Source organism: Engraulis encrasicolus, chromosome 14 (assembly GCF_034702125.1).
Source record: "Engraulis encrasicolus isolate BLACKSEA-1 chromosome 14, IST_EnEncr_1.0, whole genome shotgun sequence".
NCBI lineage: Eukaryota > Metazoa > Chordata > Actinopteri > Clupeiformes > Engraulidae > Engraulis > Engraulis encrasicolus.
In genome coordinates this window covers 41,454,796-41,473,775 of record NC_085870.1, presented here as the reverse complement: position 1 = coordinate 41,473,775, position 18,980 = coordinate 41,454,796, and the positions used below count along the sequence as shown (strand labels likewise).

Genomic DNA, 18,980 nt, shown 5'->3' with positions numbered 1-18,980 from the left:
TTGAATGTAATACATGTTTACATAGATAGACACATACACCTATTAATCAAATTGAGCCAAGGGTGCAGCAAGTGGTCAACTTTTGACCTTTAATACCGTGTTACCAGTAGAGTTATTATTCTATACTTGACAAGTATTAGGGTTGTCACAAAGGACTGTTTATCACCTCATAAACGCCCCCATATGCTGCTATGTGAAACTAATAGGGTCCAAATACAGCTACAGCTACAAAGTAATCGAATGAGCAAGCTGTAGGCATGTCTTGCTTGTCTGTATAATCTGAAATATGACTTGGGAAACTTGATCCACTAACCTTACTGTTGGCTATGAACACTGACTAGGCAGGGGGCCTGGGGTTATGCCAAGAATCATGACTTATATACACTACGCTCACTTACAGAAGCTTATGTAGCCTACAGCCTATTGAAGCCTATGCTTTTTGGCAGAGGAAATCTGAACATTTGAGTCTTATACTAAGCTCTGATTCATGTTAGAGAGATAATTACACTGTGAATGCATTAGTGTGTGTGTGTGCGTGTGCGTGTGTGTGCGTGTGTGTGTGTGTGTGTGTGTTTGTTTGTCTGTAGCCAGGCTACGCCCTCCTAGTGACGCAACACCTTTGCCGTTGCTACTAGTCAGGTCAACAGCAACGCAACATCTTTCTGAGCTTCGGCGCTAACTCTACCCACTTTGTTGGGAAGCAATCAACTTTGATCAGCTCCAATGGCCCTGGGTAGAGGCGCGTTCAAGGCAGTGATATGGTTTAAAGCAGAGATGTTCTATTGGGACTAAGAAAATGTTTGGTTTAAACTTCGGCACAGCTTTTTCTAGCCTCGACCAGTAGCAAAACGAAGGAGGCCGGTTAACCAGGCCATTTCGAAACAATATTCGTTATCTTCTTGGTCAGACCAGTATGAGATTTGAAAGTCGATGATAATCAGGCTAGTTTGTCTGTGACCCTATGCATGTGTGTGTGTGTGTGTGTGTGTGTGTGTGTGTGTGTGTGTGTGTGTGTGTGTGTGTGTGTGTGTGTGTGTGTGTGTGTGTGTGTGTGTGTGTGTGCGCAATCAATCACATACCTATACAGTGTTACTGTCCAGTCCTACTCTGTCCTTTGCTGTGGACAGAGAACCCAACACTTCTACGTCCCAGACAGTGTCTTATTGAATCAAATGGCCCTCTGGGAGGAGAGTGCACGTAGTGTGTTACCAGAAATATTCAATTCAATATCCAGATCAACAGTTTCCCCTTCATGCACTTTATGTTGATTATGATGACAGTTTTATCAGCAAAGTTTCAGGTCAGCAGTGCAGTGGTCATCCACCAAAAATGCCAAATGGCTCAAGACATCAAGAGTGTAATATGGTGTCTTTTTAAATTTTGTTTGTTCTTTTTTTCCTCTGCTGTCCCTCTCCCGTACATCATTGCGCAACAAAACGTCCATAGTAAGTCTTGGCATTCATCTAAGCTACGTTATAATTCTCCCCACCAACCAATAATGAAATCCAGCTTGGAGGTCATCTCAGAAGTCAGTAACAACCCAGTGTCGGATGACCTAGGCAGGGGGATTCACTCTCTCTCTCCCTCTCTGCTGCTCCAAACATGTGCTATCATTACGGCCCACTGCACACTTAAGTGAGTGAAAGACTGTGTAGATAGAGGCTACTGCCCAGTCAAGGCGCGTTTACAAAAGGTGCCATGGAAATCTCTCAGGGTTCTCACGTTTCCAATACAGGAACATGAGAGACAGGTCACATTATCCTGGTCAAAGAAAACAAACAGAAAACTCCAATTGCACTGAAATATTGTAATGCATGTTTGGTGACATTCCAAAATCTATTTGTGTGGGACTCATTTAGCTTGTATTCTGTAAGCATATTAGGGATATGCTACTTCTAAAACTGTAGGTTGTCACTCCATACCAGTATAACATTGTCCTGGACTTAAAAGGCTTTTCAAATAAGTGAATGTGAGAGGACATGATAGCCTACGACCACAACTTCCATACAATTCAGCTTTTTTCAGATACATAGCATTGTGGATATAGTCATTGGGCAGCTTAGTGATTCTGTGTAAAAAAAAAGGGGGGGGGGGGTTCAGGGCAGGTCGGGCGTTATCCAGCTTTTGGGGGGTTGCGCGCCTCTGTGAGCCATCCAAGACAGCGGGTGGTGCTTTGTAGTGAACGCATCACGCGCGTCGAGGCGTATAAAGACTCGGAACGGACACAGGCATGACATTCTCTCACTATCAGTCTTGCGCGCGGAGACACGGGTTATTAAAGCTACGTTTCATGATTCATACACAATGTCAAACAACAGGCGGCAACTCTGTGGATTTTGCGTGGAACGTCTCGTTGATGGATATTTTATAGTCAATAGCATATGCCCGCCAATGATTTTATAGACGTGGTTGCGGGACATTCAACGATTTTCCTCTTCAATCAAGCTGCGTATTTGGATCTATTGTGGAATGGCTAAAGCGGCGTTGATGGATGTTTGCATTATTTTTTTTGTTGGAATACTGGCAACATTTGCAAACGGTAAGGTTAACATCACAACATGTAGCCTATGTCTGTGATTTAAGAGGATGGTGTGGATACAGGTTGTAGTGGATGTAAACAGACATATTGCCGTCTCCCTCCAGATGTAAGCTCAACAGGCTATGGATGTAGGACATTCAGGCAAAGTATACAGACAAGATGTTACAAGAAAATGTTTTGTTGGGAAAACTTGTTGGGAAGTTATGTGACGGAACTTCGCAGCAGTAATTGGAATACCAATGCAAACGTCTTGCAGCCTCAATGAGATTGCCACGATTAAAATTAATTCTACACACCTTTTCACAGTCGTCTGAGAACGAAGTGAAATGTACCGGACTGTCTCTGTCGGTTTGCTTAATCGAGAATATTTCGTCTACATTCGCCTACAAGTGTATAGCCATTCATGCAAAGCCATTACAACTCAGCATTCATACATGTCAACATTCACGCGCAATAAAAAAACGACCTACGTCTACTGCTGATGCCGCGCTAAGTTCTCCACCTGAACCTACTGCCTTTGAAAAGCACATGCGCACGCATGTGGAACTGGGTAGGCTATTAAATAAATACACATTGTGCTTGTGTAGATACAAGTAAGGTTCCGTCCCATCGACAAAGTCATGTCTATAAGATATTAGGACATAGGGCAGTGGACGTGTAATTCTGTCCTGGTTCCGGATGTTTTTGACATGCCATAGGTATCCAAAATTCCAAAAGGCACGGTGTCCTGTCGCTTCAGCACTTTGTAGGTGGTCATCAATTTGACTGCAGACTCTCTACAGACCACCTGACATGATGTCGGTTAAATGCAAACACAGTATGAGGGAGTTAGCCTACTGCACAGCAAGACTGCATTTAAGACGTCGTAAAGGCAAAATGTATCACCCATCCTTGCTGTGTCGTTCTAATCCTGACTTCACCAACTAAATTTGACTGCCAAGAAGAGGTCAGGACACCGGGTGTTCTTGTTTCAGAGGATCAAGTCTGCAAGTGCTTTATAGGAGTGACAGAAAGGAGTGTGACTCAATGATCAGTAACATGTTTCACATTTTCAAGAAATGGCTGCAAACCTGAGAACTCATATTAAATGCGGGGGATCAGGACTTTTTCATGATGATGATGATGATGATGATGATGAAGATGATGATGGTCTATAATATTAATTGCTCTATCTTTAGGTTTCCCCTCTTTGCGGGATGATGTGAATGAGGAGGGCAAGATTGAGACGGCGCTTCCAAGCTTACCTTCGAGAAGTTCCTCTGAGAGGGCCATCAATGCTCTTGGAGCCAGCAATGGCGGGGCCCCCACCTTTCCCTCTGGCATGGTACCGGGGCCCCGGAGGCGAGCCAAGCGGTGTACATGCTACACATACAAAGACAAAGAGTGTGTGTACTATTGTCACTTGGACATCATCTGGATCAACACTCCAGAGTAAGTCTTCCTCTCCATTTCCATACTGTAGTTTTTTTTCATGCACATGTATGGGACTCATGACGATTCTGACGTGTTTGGAGCTGGGCCTTGCTGGAGTCCAGAAAGCATGGTACAAAATGAGTGCTACTGTAAATGTTTTCACGGCTACCAAGGCTGTGCGAGCTAATTTGTTGTGTCACACTAGGATGTGTGGGCTCAGGTTACTGTAAATGGTTGCTTGTAGTGTTACATGGTAATTGATATAGGCCTACTTTCCAAATTGTGTTATGAATCTACCAGTGATTGCCCATACAGTACGTACTGTACATACATTTAACATGTAGGCTATCTGCTTTTGCACACACACATCAAAGTCTCTATATTTTTCAGAGATGAGCGATTTATGTAGTTGGAAACCTTGTAATGCATGCATGTGCGTTTTGAAAATATGTGGTCTACCCAAGGATTGTGTTTGGGTTCGTGATGTGACTGTAATTGACAATTGACTGTGATTGAAGACCGTGAATATTGTTTGTGGCCAAATCATTGGTCAGGCTTTCCTAAATCCCTCAACGGTGATATATGAAGGCACATTCCAAGGGTTTTATTACCTTAAATTATGAGCAATGGCTTACCTCTCATGAGTTCATGCAAACAAGACATAATACTGCATTCTGCTCCATACATCTGTGCATAAAAACCAAACAAAGGAACCTCATATTCACTCTCCCATGATGTGGACCAATAATACAATTTGCGTAATCAAAAGAGAGGAAGGGATCCATTTCGTTATTTGGCAGGGGATCGCTATGCTCTGCGGTCAGCATTTTACTTTACCTCTGCATCAGCTTGCCCACTACTTACTGTGTCAGGAGTGCTGCGCTTAAAATAGGTGCTGCCATCTAAATGGGAACAACTGTAAAACCACACAATAACCTGGATGTACTATGAACAATGGAAATTTCAACTGGAAAAAGCTACGGCATATTTGCCAAGGATTAATGAATAATGGGCTTTCAGAGACGACACATGTATGACACACAAATGGCAAGTGCTCCATCAGTCCCTCTCCTAGTAAGAGCTGATTTGTTTTTGTTTTTTTAGAAGAGGAAAAGGAGAGTGCTACGTTGGGTTGATTGTTTGAGAGAAAGATTCAGGCGCTCTTCAGAAAGGACATGAGAACATCAGTATTTGACTTGTGACTATCTCCGAAATGTGAAGGCCATGACAATAGGCTCCTTGTTGAAGGTGGTAGTCTTAATGATCCGAGGCACACTGATCTTGGTGAGAAAAGTTAAAAATCCTTCATTTTAATGGATAACGCCTACAAGTTTCGACTGCAAACAGTATTCAGTCTTTTTTTTACCTTATCTTATCTTCTTTTACCTTATCTTATCTTGGTTTTATCTTAATGAGGTTATTAATGATACTCCGTACATTATTGAGCAGCTTACATCATTGGATTTTATGAGTTCAGTATCTCCCTTAATTATTGACAGACCATGCATGTTTTGAAAGCAAAGTTAATTCATTGATTAGCTGAAACAATAGAGTTGTCTTCAAGCTAACTTCACAAGATCTGTGGAACTAACAGGTACTGTATGCTTCACTAATAGACTACTGCATGTTGTTGACTTTAAAGGAAATGGGTCGATGAATGGGTGTTTTCTCGTTTTGAAAGTGTGATCCGTGCCAAGGTGCAGATGATGTCTTTGGGACTGTAGGCTTCCTGGATATTACAGATAATTTCTGATGAGCTTGGGTGTGGTTCAGCTCTCTGCTCTACAAAGTCATATTTTTTTGCCCTGGACCAGCAACAAATCAAGAACATCAAGGACCAGCAACATCTTCAGCTCCAAGCTCTGCGACAAAAACAAGGCCTACAGACCATGTCATGTGCAGACCCTCCAAAACCCACAGCTTTGTTTGATGGACTGACCAACACATAGTGTACAGTTTGTGCATGGCATGCAACTAATAATCAAATAATGGAGTAACTGGTGTCAAGGGATAACTGCCCACAGCTTGCAGATCACCATGTCACGCCATAATCACATCATTAATGGGTCATCTAAATGTCAATTAAATTGTTGGCTTACATTTTACTTTAAGATCCCAAGTGAAGCTCATACAACCTCAACCACGTTCAGCACATTAGAAGTCCTGAACTGATCTTCTTCATGTGCTTTAGAGATCATCATCTCTTACCTATGGCCGACACGTCAGCTTTCAGATAAGAAGATCTCCTGGAAGTTAGACCATCTCAAATCTGATGATGAAGAATGGCAAAGGTGAGGGTCAGTAGTAGTAGTACTGAAGACCAGCTATCCAATGTTGGTGCTTTCCATTCCACAAATGAAATGGGTTATGAAGAAGACAACATGAAGAAATGCAGACACGCCAATACAGATGTCAGGACCTGGCTGGAAAGATCCTTGTGTGATATAAAATTGTAGAAAATATTGTCCCATTCACTTTGCCAGGAAACATCCGTCACATCACACATAACTGTTGTCCCATGGTTATATATTATATATATCAGAGTCCACTCTCTACTGCAACTAAACAGGGATCAAACACTGAATTTAACCTTGCTCTATTTTTGAAAGATCCAAATATAAACCCAGCCAATTGCTTGGGACAGAGTGAGCATGAACTTGATAGAACAAATAAATGTAGAACTTTAAGCCTTGCGTTTCTATTCATTTTAACACATTCTTGTGGCCTTATTTTGTCTTAATGGATTAACGCTGACCATTCGTCCATCTGAGCAAAACCACATCGTTATATAAATGGGTGTAGGGGTCATTGGGTAGTGGGGAGAAGTCAACAGCAGGAATGTCTGTGGGTGATTGGATAGTGATGGTTGGAAAGAGAGAAACCACAAGCTACGAGACCAAATCTTGTCAGGAGGACCAAAACTATACGCTGAACAGACCCACAAGACCATCACACATTAAGGAGGGAGGGTAGATTCTCAGGCCAGAGAAGGTGGGACTGCCTAAAGGCCAAGTTGTCATTGGATACAATAAAATGATGAATGAAACATTTTGCCTCCAGCACAGCTGAGAGAGCAGAGAATTGACAGATTAACACCCAGCCTCCTAGATAATCGGTGCAAACTTCCCAAAGCGATGACTCTTTTACCCTTATTTTTCAGTCAACTATGTGGTATTGTAGAAAGTGGTATGGAAAACGTGAAGAGGCAGGCACTGGAAACTGCAAAATGTGGGTTTGGTAACAGTACGAGGAGTGATTTGGGGGGGGGGGTTAATTTTGTTTTATGGGTTTCATTTCTTTTTATGTGACTCATAGACATGAAGCAGAGGTAAGAGCTTCTGACTCTGAGACCAGATGCAGAAAAGCCCCCGGCCTGTGAAGATCATGCATTGAAGGCTTAGGGGACACTCCCCAACAATCTGTGGTCATGTGTGTGCCGGGCCGTGCACCGCAGTTTGTGTCCCATTGTTTTGTGCGAGCCTTTTAGTTACAGCACGGCACTAATAAATGAAGTCCTAAAGCAAAGCCAAGGTGTAGCGCAATTTCCAGACCCATTACTTCACATCTGTGGGACCGTCCAGTTTGTCTAAGCAGAGCTTTTGTTTTGAAGAGATCTCCCAGGGGTCCGTGCTGTATTTTGGAAGAGGCTGATGATTACCAGATTCATGTCAAGTCTAGGATGACTAATGTGGGCTTTAAAACATTCTTTGCTGTGGACACAAGCTCCAAATCGTGCTTTTTTACATGTGTTTCAGTGTTGGAAATATTTTACGCTATTTGATCAATAACCAAAAGTTGTGCCTGATCATTTTAACCACGATACTACCGCAGGCCTACTGTAAGTGCTTCAAGTGAGATTGAAAACATCCAGAGTTATTTCAATGATTATGACTATTTCAAACTAATTCTTGCCAAGCTCTGTCCAAAAACCTCATGAATCATAGTTAAGAAATCAACACCTGTATTAAAGCTAAAAACGACAGCATTCATTAGTATGTTGAATGAATCATGGCAGATGCAGATTGACGTGCTCTGTTGAAACTCAAAACAGTGAGTAGCAATATGCCATTATGATAGATGTATTAATACCAAAAAAGCGTGCGCTTCCGTGAAAAAGTCACTTCAAAACAAACGTTGATATGTATTTACGTATATTTTTGAAGGATATTCATTGTAATGTGGTAGACTTAATTGTATTTCTTTCTAATATGTAATGATTTAAGTGATTTGCTCTTAAATACACTTAAAATACCGATTATTAATGTAAAAATGCATGGGATACCTCACAGTTTCTCCCAACGCTGTGATAAGAAATACAGTATGTGCTTCTGTTGACCCAGCAGATATTCTGGAAAATGGCAAAGAAATTGTTTGTGTGTGTGTGTGTGTGTGTGTGTGTGTGTGTGTGTGTGTGTGTGTGTGTGTGTGTGTGTGTGTGTGTGTGTGTGTGTGTGAGTGTGAGAGAGAGAGAGGGAGAGAGAGAGAGAGAGAGAGAGAGAGAGAGAGAGAGAGAGAGAGAGAGAGAGGGAGGGAGAGATAATAGTATGTAGATGGTGCTCACACAGACTTTATGGTGCCTTGCATCTGCATCATAACCAAAAACCATCACTTATTCTGTCAAACTTTTGGAACTTGGTTGAATCGATGGGACTGGTTGTGTCGAGCCGCTTGCCTCAAATTGGACACATTTTGCAATCTAAAGGCCGCATTTCACACCAGCAGCACTTTGAGCTTCTCCATTACGTCTCTGTTTGGAACGACTATTTTGCAAACCCATACAGAAAATAATATTATAAATCGACTATAAATTACAATTCATTTTCCAATAAATGTATAACACATTTTCATCATATACAAGTAAGGCATACATACATGCCATAGTGCTTACCTATGTGGCCCATGCAATGAATGTGGCCCAATTCTTATAGAAGATTTTGTAAAATGTGCATTTAAAACCTTTATACATTTTAAAAAACACATATAAAGCATCAGGATACCAAAACATTTTGGACAATTCCATGCTCCCAATATTGTGGTTACAGTTTGGAGCGCGCCCCTTCCTCTTCCAACATGACTGTGCACCAGTGTACAAAGCAAGGTCCAGAAAGATACGTATGACAGAGTATGGTATAGAACTTGACTGGCCTAACCTGAACCCAGTAGAACACCTGCGGGATGAATTAGAGTGGAGACTGAGACCCAGGCCTTCTCAACAATCAACAGTGTGTGACCTTTTTCATGTGGAAAGACAAACTACCCTTTTTTATTGGCTGATGTTTTCCAGTATACAAGGTGGTAGGTGTTTTTGTTAATGTGGCCACCGTTACTGCTAAGCACGGGAGGAAATCCTAGTTTAAGTACACGCTGTGTTGCTTTGTAGTGTTCCACAAGCCTGTGCTGTGAGAGTGAGGAGTTTCCAGCCAGATCTCATCTGCAGATAATGTGACCCAACTCACTAGATACCACACTTAGGGGGAAAGGTTTCAAAGGCAGCCCAAAGTTGTTGTGGATATCTGTGTGGCGAGTTAATCAGAGTGAGGAGAAGTTCAGACCGAGAGGGTCAGAGATCAAAGGACTCCTGTCTTGACAGGACGATTTCTGGAGTAACTCTTCGCAGACGAGCCAGTGGGGAGGGCCCTTGGTGCAAGCTTCCAGATTTACGAAGTGTAGCAGACTCTGCGGTGGGCTCCCCATATGGTGTGAATAATTTTGGCACAGGAAGTTTCCTCCTTTTTGAAACTCCCACAGCCTGAGAGTTCTATTGTTTTTTTTATGGTTTATAGCGCAAGGAGTGTGTTCAAGGAGACCCACACGGTGACAAGAGTTTTCTGGGTGGGTCAATATATGGCGTCGTTTTAAAAGACAAAACGCCACTATGTAGAACAACCTAGTGAAATATGACAGTGTATTATTGTGTTTCCTGAGATGTCTTGCCCTGTTCAACCCTTTCTGTGCTTTATCCATGTGGAGCCGATGTTGTGACTGTATGAGCCGCTCACTCCAAATGAAATATTTGGGCTGCCAGGTAGATTAATGTCTCACAAAAGAAGTCAGTCGTCTTAGTGTTCGAAGGACTCAGCAGTTCATAGTTCATACACAATTTAAAATAATGATCGGACCTTCATAAGTGACAAGTAGAAAAATTGGAGGGGTAAAATATATGGGTTTGGTCTTAAAGTAGATGCAGCAGACACAGAAAACAGACTCTTTTAAGTCACATGCTTAAATAATTATTATTGCCTGGGTAGACTTCGTGGACGATACAGAACACATCTGACATTGTACAGGATTAATATGGCACAACAAGTTATTGCCGTTCTTCTTGCATCAGCAAGTTCCAAGAAACTTTGCTTTGGCACGTAGTAGAGAGTCAAACATCAGAAGGGAAATAACCATTTCGCTTTGTCTCTGTTTTTTATTGGCCAAGTAAAGTCTCCTACAAAATGTAGCTCTTCGTCAGTCATCGTGAACACCCAGACGGTGTGCTTATGTTTTTATTTTAATAAACTGCATTTCAGGATGATTTTAAATCCGTAAACACCTCGGGAACTGACTAGGTTGCATTGGTTTGAAAAGCTTGACACTCAATTCATTGCATGCAGACTAAATCTCCTGGACCACCCGAGCCCATGAAAGGTATCGCCTTTCTCTTTTTTTTCACTCCCCAACAGTCCAAGTGGTTCTCCAATGGGGATAATTAAGGGTCTGGAACAGCCACCATTGTACTGTTGTGGAAAAACCTTCAGAGGTGTTATCGGATGTGTCCATATAACCGAGGCATCGAGGCATCGCAGTGTAGGTTAGTCTAAAAGAACGGGGGAGGGAGGAAAAAAAAGCAATGTTCTTTAGTGAGCTTGTGTACGACTCGGCGGATCACATTTAGGCAGTTCACAGAGATGTCTGCCAAACACTTGTCTTCCCCTACTCACCTCTGCTTTCCTGTGTGTGTGTGTGTGTGTGTGTGTGTGTGTGTGTGTGTGTGTGTGTGTGTGTGTGTGTGTGTGTGTGTGTGTGTGTGTGTGTGTGTGTGTGTGTGTGTGAGAGAGAGAGAGAGAGAGAGAGAGAGAGAGAGAGAGAGAGAGAGAGAGAGAGAGAGAGAGAGAGAGAGAGAGAGAGAGAGAGAGAGAGAAAGCTACATAAAGAAGGAGTCCATGCAGCTCATGTCTGTCTGTTAGTTTCCCCCCACGGTGCACTAAAGGCATGCTTCCCTCTTGTTCCCGCATTAGTGCTACAAAGCCGAGAGGAATGTGGCCCTGCTCTACCTGTGCCGTATGGGAATCAAGGAGGCCAGCCAGCCAGGTCTGCCCCAGAGGCTCCTTGAAATGAAAGACAAACAATTAGATTGAAAATAATAAATCATTGGCTCTATGAGGGAGGTGAGGGGGGCAGAGAGAGGGAGAAGTGGTTGGATGTTTTCTGCCTGTGTGGAGAGATGCCCATGTGTGTGATGTGCGCAGGAAGGACTGAGTGGGGTTTTAAAAAAGGTTTCTTGCAATATCTTTGCAGCATTAATCAGATTGATTAAATTGTCAAACATAATCGTCTCTACTTGTATTGAGAAATCCAGTCAAGAGTGACTGATAGTAAGAGTGACTGATGATACCAACTTTACTGTTCAGTTAAGAACAATTAGACAACAATATTTGCTGGATTTTAAATCGTGTGTCTGTCAGGGCCAGAAGTTAAAATGAAAAAGACATGTAGACATCTGCCTTTCACATCAATCCCTCTGTTGTGACCTTAAAGTGCACTGACAAATGTTGCGGTATACAGCATTAGTCAAGTCAAGTCAAGTAGGTTTTATTGTCAATTTCTTTACATGCACTGGTCATACAAAGAATTTGAAATTACATTTCTTGCTTTCCCATACAGACATAGACTAATCTAGGTAAGGACATAGACAGTATAGACATAGACAGTACTTATACATGGACTTAAGACAGTATGGACATAGACAGTGCTCATACAGACATTTAAAGTGCAAGACTGGACAACAGAAGACTTGTAGAGGACATACATTAAGAGGTATTGTTGTGCTTTTGTGCTTTTCCTAAAAAAGTCCTTTATAGCGTTCTGACATGGTAATAGTAGCATTTTGAAGAAAAATAAATATTAAAAAGGTTTGTCAAGTACACCAGCAGCAGTGTGTGTGTGTGTGTGTGTGTGTGTGTGTGTGTGTGTGTGTGTGTGTGTGTGTGTGTGTGTGTGTGTGTGTGTGTGTGTGTGTGTGTGTGTGTGTGTGTGTGTGTGTGTGTGTGTGTGTGTTTAGTTCAGGTAGAAGGTGCGGTGTGCGTCTGTGTGTGTGTGTTCGTGTGTCTGTGTGTGTGTGTGTGTGTCAGTGTGTGTCAGTGTGTTTATGTTTGGGTTTAGTGCAGAAAGTGCAGTGTGCTTGTGTGTGTGTGTGTGTGTGTGTGTGTGTGTGTGTGTGTGTGTGTGTGTGTGTGTGTGTGTGTGTGTGTGTGTGTGTGTGTGTGTGTGTGTGTGTGTGTGTGTGTGTGCATGTTTTGAGTTAGTGCAGGTTGAAAGTTCAGTCACAAGTATAGTAGTGCAGGTGGAATGTTCAGTCGCAGATATGGTGGTGGGGGATGGGGGGGGGGTTGTCAGTGGCCTTGCTGGCTAGAGGCTGACAGTGGAGGGAGAGTGGGTTGAGTGTTCAGCATCTTGATCGCTTGGTGCATTGTGCTACTCGCCAGCCTGGTGGTACGGGAACGGAGGCGCCTGTACCTCTTTCCAGAGGGCAGGAGGCTGAACAGTTTGTGTGCAGGGTGGCTTGTGTCTTTGATGATCATCAGTGCTTTCCATTAGAGGTTTGACGGATAAATATGTGCGCCCAGTCTGATTTTGTCGTTAGCTACAATTCACAGTAGGATCTATGATTGAAATCAGATAGGCAAGTATCTCTGTTTTTGGGGAAAACTTCCCCTCCATTTAATGAAATGTAACACACTTTCCTTTTGTGTTACCAACAGTTTTTGACTGATGACCTCAGTCTATATGGCTCATTTGACACATCTGCACCATACTGTGATCAACTACAACTGTCCAAACTACACTACATTTTTGTGGAATTAACTGGCCTTTAGCCTACTACGGTATGGTACATTATATACATAATCTGACAGTCTTTGATAGTTGCGAAGTCTGAATCGGAAATGTACACTTGTTCACTAGTTGTGCATATACCCTCATTGACATGTATCATACAGTATGTGCTGCTTTTGATCAATTTGTCGTGTTTTATTCTGTGGTGCTGCGCAGTCATGGGCGTCAGACTTGTAGCCCAAAGGTTGCCGGTTCGACTTGATTATCATCGACCTTCAAATCTCTTCGAGACTTGGCCTGACCAAGAGCATAACAATTAACATTTCCCAAATGGCATGGTTGACCCGACTCCCTTGGTTTTCCTATAGTTGTTTGCTTACCAACAAAGTGGGAGGAGTTCCCGTATTTTCGGGAACTCAGAAAGTACTTGCATTGCTCTTGACCTGACTAGTTGCGACGCTGAAAGTGTTGCGTCACTAGGAGGACACAGCCTGGCTAGGTTCGACTCTTAACCCGCCAGGTTGGTGGGTGGAGTAATTTACCAGTTCTCTTCCCCATCCTCCTCCATGAGTGAGGTACCCTGAGCTTGGTACTGTCCCGCTGCCCTGCTCCTTTCGGCTACCATTGGGCGGCTCCCTTGCATGGGTGAGGCATAAACGCAATTTTGTTGTGTGTAGTGTGCACTTGTGTGCTGTGCTGTGTCACAATGACAATGGGAATTAGAGTTTCCCAGGTGGGCTTTCACTTTCATGTATTGGAAACACTGGAAACTATATCGCTCTGTGTGTAGCAAAGAAGCACAAATCATATAGCCTTTGCAGTGTACTTTAGTAAAGACCTGATTACTTAAGTCATGGCCTTGGGCTGTTTTACCGCAGGATCTTTCCTGCAATCGTAGTAAATTAATTATGTGGCTAATATACAGTATACTATGGCCGAATCCCATTTTTTGTTTCTACCCCTACTCCTATGCCTCCCTTCAAACCGAGCAGTAAGGGGTAGAGCTAAGCCAAGTCCTACGAATTGAGACAGCTCTTCAACAATCACGGAATGACACCCATAGCATGCAAAAACCCGCTTCTCAATGGTTAAACCGATGATATTGCTTGTAATTACTGGTGCAACAATTTAAGAAAGGACAACAGTGTTGACCCTCGTACTTCCTTCAAGACTTCCATGCATTAGGTGAACATTAATAGTGATTTTCTTCATACACGTTTCATGGAGAAAATGACCATCACACATTGGGACAATGTTAAACTTAGTACAGCGCAACAATTATTACAACTGTACAGCCGTAAATTACGGTGAAAAATACTTATATTTGTCTGCTTTGTGGGTGCCGCATCTTTTTAAATGCATTTGCAATGCATTCAGGGAAATCAGTCTTACCGCTCCATTTGAAGTGTGCCTTTGGAAAATCTCTGTGTACCCCTTCCCCTCTGTCTTAACGTGAATTGGGACAGCACTACTCCTACACATGAATGCGGAAAACGAAGGCTAAGGAGTGAAATGGGATTCATCCTATGTATGGTACAGCATTGTACGAAGGTACGACAAAGATCTTTATTAGTCCTGGTTCAATTTATCATAATATAGGCTAGATGACCCCTACTGATGGGCATCGGGTCAAAGGTGAAAATTCTGAGAGGCCATACATGTAACATTACTCTAAAACACTACATCCTCCAGCTGGGCACTGATTTGCACCACCATTGGCATGTTTTCTCATTGAGAGTTATTAGGCAATATCATGAGGTCAAAAGATCAAGGTCAGGAAGTAATGTGTACTGTAAAAGCATGATTGCTGGCCAATCACAACCCTGAACAGATAACATTGGACCATTATCATGGACACCATTACCTAATGGTGCCATGAATATATAGTACAAAAAAAACATATTTCAAAAACGACTTACCTTCCCGTAAACTTTGATATTAAATCGCCATTAGTTCCGTGAAAACTGCTTTAGACACAACCCCTATTATATATCTTTGCTATCACCGGAATGCCAACAATGCTGTGTTGTGAACTGTATGTGTATGTATGTGCACTAAGAAGATACATCTTAATTTGTGTTCAAATAATTTGTCAGCGGCAGCCATGGTGTTTGGTGACATGGAGGATGGACATATGGTTGAGACAAAACAGGAATCCACTGGGTCCAAGGCCATGTGCATAAAAGTCTCCTCTTTAACAGGTTAACCCATAAACCCAGCAGGGGTTGTGTTTTTGTAGCTGCCTGTTTTTATTGGTGTCAGTTAGTCTCCAAGCAAGACCTCATTCACTTTCATACCTTCTTCCACTTTGCTGAACCAAAAACAAACCACCACCTCACTCTTTTCATTCGTATGTTTTGTTTTTACCCCTTACCACTTCCTTCAGCTATTGTAGGTGTTTGTTCAAATGAAGTACTTTAAGTGGTGTTTCATTCAGTGGCTTCCATGCCAAGTTGACTGTTGAGTGTTGGCTTGACCGTAACCATGTTTGCTCCCCCTCTGTGCTTTGGTGTTGGCAGGCGAACCGTGCCGTATGGCATGTCCAGCTACCGGGGCTCTCAGCGGGTACGGCGCTCAGCCACCAACAGCGCTGCCACTGGAGATAGCTCGGCACGCTGCACGTGTGCACGGCAGCAGGACTCCGACTGCAGGAACTTCTGCAAGAAGAGGTAAGACCGTGTGTGTGTGCGTGTGTGTGTGTCTGTGAGTGTGTGTCTGCGTTACATAATCACAGTATTTCTTATGCACAATTGTACAGTATTTCGCAACCTTTCGCGAAATAAAATGAATCTCTTTTTATTGATATTGCTTTGGAGATAGTATCTTACAGTAACTCATATTTATTAGCTGAAGAACTGTAGGGAAAACACTAACCGTCGCACAGGTTATTTTGAGAAACCACCATCTATCATGCGTGAAACTAGTTTTTATGTTTGTCTGACAGTTTATTGTGCTTCGGGTTGGTTTAGCAACTTAATTTCCCAGCACTCCTCCAAAATCCCCAATGTAGGTACTGTAAAAGCACTTTTACAAAGCATAGGGGAGCATGCACATTTTTAAGTCATGCAGACCCAATATATAGCGGAAGTCAGCTCATTGGTTTCAATGGGCAGTCATCGAAGTCAGCGCACACAAAACAGAGTCCAAAGGATCAGCTTAGACAAAAGCCAGAAAAGAGAGGAACGGAGCACCAACAGAAGGCAGGCAGAGGTCATGCAAGGGGAAAAACATTCCAGAGAAGCTGAGACCCAGACGCAGTGGGTGAAAATCTACACACAGTCCAGGTCCCAAACCAGCAAAAAGGCGCTAGAGCAGACTGTAAACATAATGTCGAGAGTTTAAGCCTGTTACTGTAACTCATGGGCAAATAAACTGTAGCGTCGGGTTTAGATCCTACTTAAGATATCAAGTCCCAGGACTCGCTGGAAGAGGAGGTTTTATACCTCACAACGGGACCTTCCTGTTAAATAAAGGTCAAATGAAAAATAAGTCAAATAAAGTCTTGCATGTGCATGCAGTACACTGCTCAAGGACCAGGAAGTGCAGGGTTTTGAAAGATAAGAGTGTGGCATTGCACAGTGGGTGTCTGAGGAGAAGGAAAGGATTCAAACATTTCCACTGCTGGCTTTCTGGTAGGCCTAGAGCTCGACACAGCGCGACTTGGCCGCCACTTTTTGCTTTACGATTGAGCAGTGCCACGCCTATTTGAAAAGCTTAAATCAGTTTTTCTCGCATCTAACTGTATCTGAATATCTAATCAGTTTACACAATTATCCCCAACATCTATAAAATAACTTGATGTGAAGGTTTCCTTTTAAACAACGATATTCAGGAACATTTGTCACCATTTGAAACTGGTGAAAAGATGCAACGTAACATCTTGTTTGAATTGTTTGTTTTTCTCTTTTCTCTTTCAACAGGGAGGATTCCCCATGACATTTTAAACTGCCAGGCAAGTGTGATATAGATGTCCCCAGGAATGACCAAACATCCATGAAAACGTTTCCGTCCCCCTTGACACCTGGAAATTTGACCTCTTTGAACATTTTTCCTCTTCCATTTTAAGACTACCCAGCGGTATTCCTTTCATCAAGGCAGAAACTGTAAAAGGCACAGAGTAAGATGCTTTGGACTTCTCAATAGTGGAAGACAGACAGGATGTTGGTCTGCCTTCGAAGCCTTGGTAGTGTTATGGACACTTTGAAGGACTGATGAAAAGAGAGGGCAACATATCCATTGTTGAAGGAATGATCTCTTCAAACAGCCTGAAATCTGTGAATGCAATCTGGAAGCAATGATGTCTTCAGAAAGCCTGAAATCTGTGTCGGGGAAAAAAGTCAAAGGGCTTTGGAGACTGGAGATGTCCGGAGGATGCTTAATGTCAAAGACAAGACTGCCATGGCTGAGGTGACATTCAAGGATTGATGCAAAAGACTAAATGAGAAAGGGAATGACAGAAATGTTTGCAGCAATATCCTTGTGTCCAAAGCATCTGGTTTCTGCCTTCTCACACGTTTTTGTATTTTATACTGTTGTTCCAGTAGAACTGTCCAGAATCGAGTGATGCAACTATGTGATATATTTTTATATTAATGTAAAAATGTGCAAAGCACGAGTTATAATATTGTTATTTAGTATACTGTACAGTTACATGTAATAATGATGGGTAGGTTTTTTCGAAATCAACTACCACCTACCATCCGTTTGCAAACTATAGCAAGTCGACAAGAGGTTTGTAATGATTAATGCATTCTAACGCTTCCAGGTTCCAAAGAAATCCCAATGTCAAAATGATTGTTTCTCACCAACGCAATGCCCATATGTCCATATTGTATACAATAGATCTCAGCTACCATTTGCTCCAGTAGTCTGATCACTTCAGTTAATGTGTGCTTACACGAACATGGCCCAACTCATGAAATCTCGGCAAGTTGAGCATCCACCACCTTCTGAACGAGTGATGCAATAATGATAGTGCCTGCTCTGTTGCCTTCTGCCAATTACAACAGAGACTTTCAAGTTTCCTTAGGTTGGAAGGTGGTATGAGGGCAATATATACGTATGTGTTCATTTCAAGGATAGCCAGTGTTTTTCTTCTAGAGTAGACATCTAGTTATCACACCACCATAACGTTACATTGTTTCCCATAGCTTTGCTAAATTGTTAACTTTCCCTAATTGTCATTCCTGTACCCATGAAAAATGTAAAAGGAACGTTTCTGATGCATTTCATTATGTGACGATAGGAAACCTTGCTTTCTGGCCATATTGGTCTTTGAACATAACAGAAACTCAATTTGTCGGGACTGAGACCCATTTCTTAGTCAAGTTTGAAAAATCTATAACAGTGGTTCTCAACCTCGTTTGAACAATCGCCCCCTTGACCTCATCAATAGCCTGCCAACGCCCCCATAACCTCATCATAAGCCTGCCAATGCGGTCCTTAGTTTTAGAAAAATAAAATGGACTATTGTTCCCCATTTGCAACTGAGCATTCGCTGTCTCAGTCGTCTCCTTCTCAACGCCCCCCTAAGGCTTCCTGACACTGTACAGCCCCCGTTGAGAAACACTAATCTATAACAACGACATTACAATACCTACAGTACAGTATATGTCCAGCTTTTCTGGAGTGTCTGTTGAAATTTGACCTCACACACACACACACACACACACACACACACACACACACACACACACACACACACACACACACACACACACACACACACACACACACACACACACACACACAGTCTGGGATTTTTATTTTGCATGACTATGCACATAACTAAGCAGTAGATAAAAGTTGTAACAGTGCTAAATGCAAGTCATGCCCCAGTCAATAAACAGAGCAAAAGGAAATAATTGGAATTTGGTTTGGATTTCTTCTCATTGTTATGGTGCCACCCTCAGCACGCACGCATATTAGCTAGACTGAGCAAAGGCATGGCCACTGCAAAATCAACTTTTTTAAATTTATTTTTACT

General features: G+C 42.4%; 1 protein-coding gene across 1 annotated transcript; it reads left to right on the top strand.

Annotated features, from left to right (window-relative positions):
- Window positions 1–2,229: 2,229 nt before the first annotated feature.
- LOC134463328 (endothelin-3) lies at window positions 2,230–18,582 on the top strand. The gene is made up of 4 exons (XM_063216532.1): window positions 2,230–2,539; window positions 3,718–3,970; window positions 15,514–15,663; window positions 16,915–18,582. The coding sequence occupies exons 1-4, from the start codon at window positions 2,470–2,472 to the stop codon at window positions 16,928–16,930; spliced, it is 489 nt and encodes a 162-aa protein (XP_063072602.1). The 5' UTR covers window positions 2,230–2,469; the 3' UTR covers window positions 16,931–18,582.
- The last annotated feature ends 398 nt before the right edge of the window (window positions 18,583–18,980 follow it).

Bases quoted from the DNA above. Each gene is read 5' to 3' on its own strand.
- LOC134463328 (XM_063216532.1), top strand. From the start codon at position 2,470: ATGGCTAAAGCGGCGTTGATGGATGTTTGCATTATTTTTTTTGTTGGA. The intron at 2,540-3,717 runs GTAAGGTTAACA...CTCTATCTTTAG, and splicing joins ACTGGCAACATTTGCAAACG to GTTTCCCCTCTTTGCGGGAT. The intron at 3,971-15,513 runs GTAAGTCTTCCT...TGGTGTTGGCAG, and splicing joins ATCTGGATCAACACTCCAGA to GCGAACCGTGCCGTATGGCA.